This window comes from Pteropus medius, unplaced genomic scaffold, assembly GCF_902729225.1.
Source record: "Pteropus medius unplaced genomic scaffold, Ma_sr-lr_union100, whole genome shotgun sequence".
Classification (NCBI taxonomy): Eukaryota; Metazoa; Chordata; class Mammalia; order Chiroptera; family Pteropodidae; genus Pteropus; species Pteropus medius.
Genome location: NW_024347788.1, coordinates 13,012,380 through 13,022,070, shown reverse-complemented (window position 1 = coordinate 13,022,070; position 9,691 = coordinate 13,012,380). Strand labels below are relative to the sequence as shown.

The 9,691-nt window shown below is 50.3% G+C and overlaps 1 protein-coding gene across 1 annotated transcript in view; it reads right to left on the bottom strand.

Moving 5' to 3' along the window:
* The window catches only part of CSMD1 (CUB and Sushi multiple domains 1), a 1,293,618-nt gene that overhangs the window by 103,646 nt on the left and 1,180,281 nt on the right, over positions 1-9,691 (bottom strand). The window contains exon 38 of the mRNA XM_039877340.1: positions 1,647-1,765. Coding sequence (XP_039733274.1) covers positions 1,647-1,765 — 119 coding nt within the window. The remainder of the gene's footprint in view (positions 1-1,646; positions 1,766-9,691) is intronic.

Here is a 9,691-nt window from a genome sequence, read left to right as displayed (position 1 = left end):
ATGTGAATGACAAACAGCAGCTGTGAGCTCAAAGCTTGACCTTGTCTGTAATGAAGAAAAAAACCTAAGTTTGCATTTGAAAACCAGAGCCGGCCGGTGGCCTGACGGGCTCGGCAGACGCGTGCGCCCAGGCCCTGTCTCTCAGCGGCACACCGAACTATCCACTGCAAGGATGGTCTTTCGTACAAAATGCTTCTTACATTTCCTTCTCTGAGGGCTGTAGAAGTTCCACGAATGGAAAGATGCTCAAGCAACTGCCAAGGGACATCACACACGCAGGACAGATGGACGAGAGCCGGTGTCAGAACGTGGGCGTCTGGGGCGGACGAGAGACGATGTGATGAACGTGGTTGAGTCAGTCGACGTCACGCAGAAAGGCAGAAGTGCGCGTGTCGTCCTGTGAGTGACCGCCCAGGCGGAGCCTCGCGAGCCTGTCCTGTCACCTTGGTCTGCAGAATCAGGTACGCTGGCCCCCGCGCGTGGGTCCCCTGCGAGGCTGGCAGAACGTTTGCTTAGCGGGGCCGCCCTGGGCGTGTGGGCTGCCGGCCGAAGTCTGCCCGTCGTCCCGTGGAGACCGCCAGGGGCTGGGGCGGCCCTGAGGCCACGCAGAGTCGACGAGGCCGATTTGGTGACGGTGCCTCTGGCTTCCTCGCTGTGTGTGAGGACGTCGGTAATGGCTTTCGCTTGCCGCAGGGCGTCGGGTGTTACGCTGGTGGCATCTCCCAGTGTACGGTCGGGGAGATGCGCGAGCCGCCAGGTGCCCACACCCGAGGCTGGCCGAGAGCGGCGCGGGGTCTGATGAGTGGGCTCCGTGGGCACAGGCCACCAGCACCGGCGTCTGTCAGCAGCCACGGTTGCGAAGGGGTCTCAGTTCTGCGGGAGACTCAGCCCGACGCGGGTTTAGAACCTGAGCGACACATCAGCGCCGTGTCTCGCCGGCAGAGCACACGCGGCAGAGCGCCCCACGGTCGCGGGAGCCGAGGTGACACCGCAGGAGGCCTGCGTCCTTCTCCTGGGATTGGGGCCACGTGTGCCGGTACCGCGCTTCGTGGCCAACAGGGAGGCACGTGTGAGACATGCGCCTCGGGGAAGCCACCAACCAGCCTGGCAGCGAGCTCACGCGTGGTTAAACAGGAAATAAGCGGCAGAATGGCTAACGTGGCCACGCATTAGTTTGTGATGTTTATTAAAACTTTTATATGAGAAACTTTCCTATGTTAAAAAAAAAAAAAACCTACAACAGGGCTGTAAAAACTTCTGCCTCCTACTTCCTGCCGCGGCTTGAACCTGACTTTGGAGCGGCCTCCGTGGCCGGCTCAGAGCGGGACGCGCGGGCGCGGGGCCCAGGCCAGGACACGCAGAGGCCGTGTCGGCACGAACTGCACCCGCGAAGCCCCTGGGCAAACACGCGTCTCAAAACAAAACAATTAGGAAAATTAAACGCTCGACCGTGAAGCCGCGCCCCGTCCTCGCGGAGCTGTCTCCGCGTCGTGACGAAGGTCGCACCGGGCAGGGGTCGGCACGGCCGCTCACGTGTACGGACCGGGTCAGAGGACCCGAGATGGCCCTCCAGCCACAGCCCCGGGGCGGTTGGCCGACGGGGCCCGCGGCGTCCCCCTCGGGGACCCGGGACGCGGAAGGAGTACCTGCAGCGTGTAGCCGGCCTCGCACTGGAAGGACAGCACGTCGTTGGCCAGGTACCGGTCGCCCGTCCTGATGCCGTGGCTGGGGAGGGCGGGCTCCTGGCACGCCGACAGCCCCACCGCTGTGGGAGGCAAAGGGACACTTAGCAGCCGCGCCACACGGACGAGCCTCCCGCTCGACCCCTCCGGCAGGCAGCACGGACGTTCACTGTCCTCGTATCACACCGAAAAGATTTTAGGTGACGTCACGTCAGACAGCAGCTCGTTCTTAAACGTTTACTTTGATGTTTATTTCTTTTTATTCCATTTCTTTTTAAATATTGTTTGTTATTTCTTCAGATAAAATGTGTTACTTCCACATTTAATGTAAAACACTTCAATTCTAAAGCGTACACAATTCGAGCCTCAGGAATTATGTTTCTTAGTATATGACTCTGCTGTCTGGTTTTTTGTTTTTCATACTTAGCAGTCTTCACGAAAAATGTTAAGTGTGAACCTGGGAAATTCTACTCTTTCAGAGAAACATGAGAACAAATATTTCATATTCAAGATCTCTCCTTCTCTCCTTCCCTCTCTTAAAAATTTCAAAAAACATTCTCGCAAACAGTCTATTCTTGGGTACACAGGACCAATAGTTACAGAGCCCAAGGCCGTGACCAAGCACTTCCCTAGAGGGACTGGCCTTCAGTTAAGACACTAACATTCAAAACACATATCACAGAGCACGGGAATTCTGCCTAAAACATCAGATAAATGAATCCTAAGTGCTGTTTAACACTGATAGCGACATATGTCAACCCTCGTCACACCAATAAACAAAATATGCAGAAATGGCATTTCAGAGACTCAGCAGGCGTTGGAAATGGTGCCGAGGACTTGGCGGCGTGAATAATCTCTTCCGCCGTTTCGGAGGGTCCCGCCTCACGCCCAGGTGCCCTGGGTTCCCGGCGAGGCTGACGGCGTCCGCGGCCTGGGACTTGCACCTCGTCCTCGTCCCCAGCACCAGCGGACCCATCACTGACCGCATCAGCTCACGGCCGGGGGCGCTCCAGGAGGCGTGGGCGGGGAGGGGTGAGACTCTGGGGATCTGCAGACAAGCCCGGGGGGAGCGGGGAGGACGGGCTTGGCGGGCCGCCCAGCTGCTCCGACGCGGGTCCCAGCGCAGACGGGGGCGCGCTGCCCGCCTCACCCGCGTGTGCGGCCTGCGGCCAGCAGACCTGCCTCGCTCCCCGGCAGCGCCACTGTCCCCTGGGACTTCACGAATAAAACACTCAGAGGTGAAATGACCAGGAATTTCGGGACGGGCCGCGGCAAGCGTGGCGAGGCCTGAGGGCGAGCCCAGCACCGCGCCCGCCGTGGCTGCGGGCGGAGCCGATGGTCCGTTCCCGCCGGGGCTGCCACGGGGCCCGGACGGCGTCCCGCCCAGGCCGGGGTCAGGGCCCGCACGTGACACCACCCCGGGCGCTTCCTACATGCCGAGGCTTGGGGTCCGCCACTGAGCCTCACTGTGCCCCAAATCCGCAAAGACGGAACGGAGAGCGGTGTCTCTGCGTCACATGGGGACCAGGACTGTTGTTCCAGGACGCACGGCACCGGGACGGGCACAGGGACGGGCAGTGAGATGGGCACCACGCGGTGCGTTCAGGCCCCGGGGCGCAGACCCCGCGTGGACGAGCCGCACGCGCTGCACCAGGGAGCTTTTCCAAGTCGAAATTGACTTCTCCCTGAATGGCTGCACGTTCAAAAGTATAAAACATCATATGTACTAAGTGGCAATATTTTTATTCCTAGCGTGGAATTTCAAGCCATTTATGGCCTTTTCATAGGCCATAAAATTCCTAAATATGAAAAAAGACAATCACGTAGATTTACTGGTGTGAATCCAATTTACCTCCATCTTTTAAACCTTAGAATATAGATTGCAGATATATCTGCTTCACCTTTTTCTTCCTGTCCCACATTGGCAAGATCACCGACTGTATTTCACTTTTTAAAAAAAATTTGGCTCTGAAAACATGTACCTAAACTACTCTTGGCATAAAATTTCTAACCACAGTTTGGAATACTGAAAAGCTGGTTTGTGATGAGGCCACATTATCATCTGGGGGATACTTTGCGTGCACAGCAGGTGTGATAGACCAGACAGTGTCAATAACACCCACGTGTTCAAATGAAAAATATTTGAAGTTAAAATAAACGTGACAAGTGATTCCACATTAAATTCAGTTACTAAATCCCCCTTCCTTTACACATAATGGGTTTTTACTTTCTTACTGTATTTGTTTAGTACGGGTTGATGTAAATATATTTAGTGTATATTAATTTATTTTCATTTTCTCCTTCCTTGAATTCTATGTAAAAATCCCATTCATGCTGTGGAAGAAAGTAATTTGCGTTTAGATCTGAACTTGCGGGAATTACAACAAAATTTCTGAATAAGTGAAAAACAGAAAAAAACCACTGAAATCGGGCGTTTGATATGCTGAGATGCAGGAAGCGGTTATGGGCAGATGCTGCTCTCTGAGACGTGGGTGGACACAGTTCCCCGCCCCCTTCTCCAGCGTCACTATGGACACGGTACACGTTAGAAGGGAGCAACACGAAGACACGGGGCTCCTGTAGTGACAGCTGTCGTATGATTTAAACAAACAATCCAGAAATTAAGGAGCAGCGTGGAGGAACGAGTCACAGCCTCGCCCAGGAACGAGTCACAGCCTCGCCCACGAGCACCCGCTGCACGGCGGCCCTGCCCCGGGCCAGGGCCCAAGCGCTTTCCCAAACTGCACGTGTCCCCTAAAGACGCCACCATCCACTAAGCGTGATCCAGGCAGCAGAGAAAGAGGACGCCCTTGCCATCTGCAGGGATGTTCCCAGTTTTACTTCAGGGTCTAGAAAAGCATCATGCTGGCATAGGGGACGGCCCTAGACACAGCTGGGCTCGAAGCACGGCCCCAGACAGAATTGAAATGTGGTGGGCACCGCAGAGCCGGCTCCTGGGCCTTAAAGAAATGGGCAGAAGTCCGTTCAGAGGAAGGTCAACCAGGCTCGTTACTGACCCAAAACACGAGCATCAGAAAGGCGGCCACTCCAGGACACCAGCCACCATGGACGCAGGACAGATGTCTTAGGAACATAGAAGACAGACAACGAGCTGTGTGACCTTTCGGGGGCAGGAGGGGGTGTGCTGAAGAAGCCTGGGTGACGAGAGAGGGTGAGACTATTTGCACTCAATCCGCGAGCTCGTCAAAATGAGAGACGAAGAGGGTGTGACGAAACGGCCAGGGCGGCATCCGATAATGACCACGAGCTGGAGAGAGGTCCGGTCACGTCCGGGAGCGCGTGCGCCCTTACAAATCTCAAGAGCACGTTCCTTCACGAACCCTCCTTTTGGGCCGTTTTAGAAAAACAACGCTGCGGTCGAGCGAACTGATATTTAATATTGTTAAGTCCTGGGCGGACTTAACTGTCACACAGGTGACAGGCAAAACCGAAACCAGGCGATTGAAAGACATTTGTTTGGACACTAAAAAAGAGATGTGAAAAGGTATATATGAATGTAAGAACTGTTCTCAAGGCTTCCTAAAATACAAATATGCAACACAGCGATCTGATAGGGGCTTTCGAAATGGATTTTCAGAAGTGGAGACTTGTAGGAGAGTAAATTGTCGCACTGCGAGCGTGTTTTTTTATAGAAAGAATTTCTAGTTATTTCAAAGTACAGCATAATTCTAGTCTATACCGTAAACGATAAGACAGAAACTGCTATAAAGTGATGTCTCTTTTAAAGGTGGTTCGCGAACTACCTGGTTCTGAACGATAAGGTATCCTGATCAGCTGTGAAGGTGATTACTGTGCGTTCTAAAGGTTTACAGTTACTGCCATAAAGAAGCAACAAAACAGGAAAAATACTGTATGTATCATCGTGTTTCTACTGTATCATCTGCAGATGTACATTCTGATCATTTCGAATGTAAAGATTGAGACATTCAGAAATGTGCTAACTTATAAAATGGTGATGAGATTTAGAAGGCAGCAAGTTTGTATTCTCCATGCATCCAGCCTGTGAAAGCAAAGACTATCAAATGAAGTCATTAAAAAGACAAGTATCCTAATCTGACCAAATATATAGTCTAATGGTTTTGCCTACCACTGACTGTCAAATGTGAAAGTTATAAATCATAATATAACAATTCACCTCACTGGGTCTCTGAAATTTACTGTAGCCATTTTTGTAAATCCATTAGGTAAAATTCAGAGAAGGGTCAGCTTAAACCTTGAAAAGGAAAATGATTTTGAAACACATGCTAAACATGCGACTTTTAGCAAATGTTTATAGCAGAATAAATGAGACCTTTGTAGATATAGTTGGAATAACTTGGAGCCTTTTTTCTCAACTTAGTCTTCGTTTTGACTGGCAGAGTGTATGGTTTTCAAACTTTATGACTCAAAAAACAAAAAACAAAATCTGCCAACCTGTCACTCTGACTGGAGAGCTCGGAGCAATAACAGAGATGGTAACCTGGGAGCAGGGAGCAGACCGAGGCGGGGGCACGGAGCTGGGTCGCTCGCCAGGAGCACGGGAGTCACAGAACATGCAGGTAGTAGATGCATGAGCGTTTAGCGCATAGTGGCTCATCATGCTCACTACAGTGCAGGGTCCCCAACCCCCGAGCCGGTACTGGTCTGTGGCCACACAATGAAAGGTGAGCAGCGGGAGAGCCAGTGAAGCTGCATCTGTGTCTGCAGCCGCTCCCCAGCGCCAGCATCACCGCCTCAGCTCCGCCTCAGATCATCGGGCGTCAGAGTCTCATAGGAGCACTGGTCCCTGGTGCCGCAAAGGCTGGGGACCGCTGTTATAGAGATTACACAGGGTAGTCCTTATTTTTGAAAAGAAAAAAAAAATGTTGAACACATCGTTCACTGTTATTAAACAATAACTGTTCCTTTGAAGAAACCTAGTAGATAAAAATCTTTCTTTATATGCACATATGATACACTCTAAGATAGAAGAATTGTCGATAATCTCTGTAAACCCATAAATCAAACATTGTATTAAAGGTCACACAACTTGTTGAAGAAAGAAATTTGCGAAGAAAGAAATCACAGCTTCACGTAGGGAGACGTCGTGGGAGGTTGACAATAGATACAATAAATGTCAAACGCCAGGACCGACAGACATAAAGATGCACCTGTCGCCCCGCACGCTCGGACTTTTATAGGACATCGTTTAACGAGTCGACACGTCTTCACGGCAACAAAGACTATCTACAGAGAGAAGCGCACTGGTTACTAAAACGGTGTTCTAGAAAAGAAGCCGCGTTTCATTCCTCTGCCGAAGGTGTTCAGCCTGTGCACAGAGCTGAAAATTCTCTCTTATTTATAAACTGCTGGCAGGTTCAGTCCACGTAATAAACGCTGTTTCTGGTCCTTCTATTGTTAAACGTTATATATGAACTTGGCCTCGATCGCCCAAAAATAAATCCAGCAGCAGATGCATTTATTGTTGCTTCCAGAGTTTCTGAGTAAAAGGCCCATTATGTGTTTAAAATGGTGACGGTGGCAGTAATTTCTTAAAGGACCTTCAGGTTTTTTAATTTGTGTATCAGATAGATTAATGGGAATAATTATCGAATAAAATATAGACCTTTAATGTGTAACTATTTGTACACATATGAATAGTTAACAAACATGCTTTTGTGTTCATAACTCAGAGAACTAGCAGTCTTACTAAATATATATTTTTTAGAACTCCGTGCATCGTGTGCATCTATAGAAAACACACAGACCAAACACCGTTCACATTAAAATAGCGAATAAGTTTTCATTTAAAATGGAGTATCAAAAACAAGATATGATCGCAGATCTATCCTTATCTCTTTAAAGTATTTTCCCCCTAATTGGACATTATCACCTAATAATTAAATCATCTTAAAGCAAACAAGGGAGTCAACACAATTTACTGAGTTCTATGGAAAGATTAAAGAAAGGAGGTGTTGGAAAAAGGTTAATATTTTCTACGATCCCAAAGAATTAACCAACTAATCATGTTTAAAGGACATAAAAAAACAACTAATAATAAAAAGAGAAAATGGGTTATAACTGAAGCACGTGGCTAATAAATGTGAACACAAATGAGGCCCCAGACAGGAGCGTGGGCTGGCAGGCCGAGGGAAGGACGCGCTGGGGCCGGCCAGCGGCCAGGAGAGCGGGGAGCACTGCCCGGGGAGCACCTCCGTGAGAACGGCCGTCTGTCAGGTGTGCTTGGCGGGCTGTGCCTGAGCCAATAAAATGCCGTGGGAAAAGCAGTGGGCAGGAACCCAGGTGGCGCTTGGTTCAGAGGCGCCACGATGAGGACGTCACAGGATGCTGAGCTGGTGCAGGAATTTGCACAGGGGGTTAAGGTTCTGATCAAGGAGGAACTTTGGGGACAAATCCGAATGTGGCATTGTGGTGAGAAAGGCAGAGGCAGAAAGACCAGCAGGAGGTTTGGGCCAGAGTTCATGAGGAAGACGAGATTTAAGGGACTCGCTATTTAAACGAAGCACCGACAAGGACCCAGTGAGGAATGTTATGAAGGTTTTCTTGCTAGCGAAACCTGTGCTCTGAAGCGCCGCATGGTCACGGTCAACGGGGGTGACAGCTCTTCAGGGAGAGTTTTCACCCTTTTCAGTGGTACACAGGGCATAGAGAGCAGACGTCTCTGATGAGGGGGCTGGGAGGGGCCCAGCCGCGTGGGGAGTGGGAGACAGCCCCCTCTCACTTCCCCTTCTGAAACTGCTACGCTGACACCCCAAATTTTCATCGTCTGCGTCAACCCACTTACATGACTGAGTCCACGCCCTGTGTTTAGAGCCTTGACCCCAAACTTGAAAGGGCTGAGGTTCTTATAACTGATTAGCTGGAGGCTGGCTAAGGAGAGGCACCTGTCATCGCTTACCCCACGTCCAGCATCTTTACTTCCTAGTTGCCTACCGTGAAAAATTTGCAAGACTGGCTACGGAATGCAGAACGCTTTCAAGTCGTAACATCCAAGGGGTGAATTTTACAGAATCACACCCTGGCTTTTAAGCTGGGAAGACGATCCTGAAATGAAAGGAATGATTAAAAAAATAGAATCATCATAATTTGCAAGCGACTGCAACTTGTCAATAGAGTGACAGGCTTTTGTACATGGGACTTATATTGAAACATGTTTTCTATAAGGACGAATACTCTAGACTCGCCCACTATTGGGCATAGCGACTCCATGTGTGTCTAGATAATACCAGACAAAGAGAGAAATATTTTCCATGTAACTTTTTATATTTGAACTCAGAAACTCACCGTGACTCCATAATTTTGCTTTGCCATAACACGCACAGGCTAGATTCAAATAACAACACGGGGTTTAGTGACAGTGAGCGAGCGCACAAACTAGATCTCCCGCAGCGCAGAGCTGCGCGGCGCAGCGAACCTAGTTCCCTGCCGTTCCCGGAGGTCCGGAGTGAGAACGTATTTCCCTGGGGTTTCCGCACCCCCAAACTGCAATGTCAACGACAAAGAGGGAAACGCTGCTGCAAAACGGGCGATGGAACCGTCGCAAGACGGATATGACAACAAACACCCCGCCCACAGCTGGGGAGGAGCTAAAAACCCCGCCCACGGCTGGGGGAGGAGCTAAAAACCCCGCCCATAGCTGGGGGAGGAGCTAAAAACCCCACCCACAGCTGGGGGAGGAGCTAAAAACACCTGCGTGACCTTCGATAGCAAGCTTCATTCTCTCCACAACTTTAAATGTTTTAATCATAAAATCACAGTGAACACCAAACAAAATATTTCAATTATGTATAAAAATTAAATTAGAACACAATTCCTTCTATTTCTGAGCCTCATTCGCCTGAAAATAACTATAGATATATTTTCAGGAATCTGAGCGTGTTTGGGACTTGATGAGGAAGCCGGCATTTCAGGTCACCCCGTCCTGGCCGAACCCTAGGACCCCCTTATTTCACTCCCGTCCCCCCTCTCTGCATCCACCTGCAGGTCCTGTCACCTCTACCCGCCAAGTG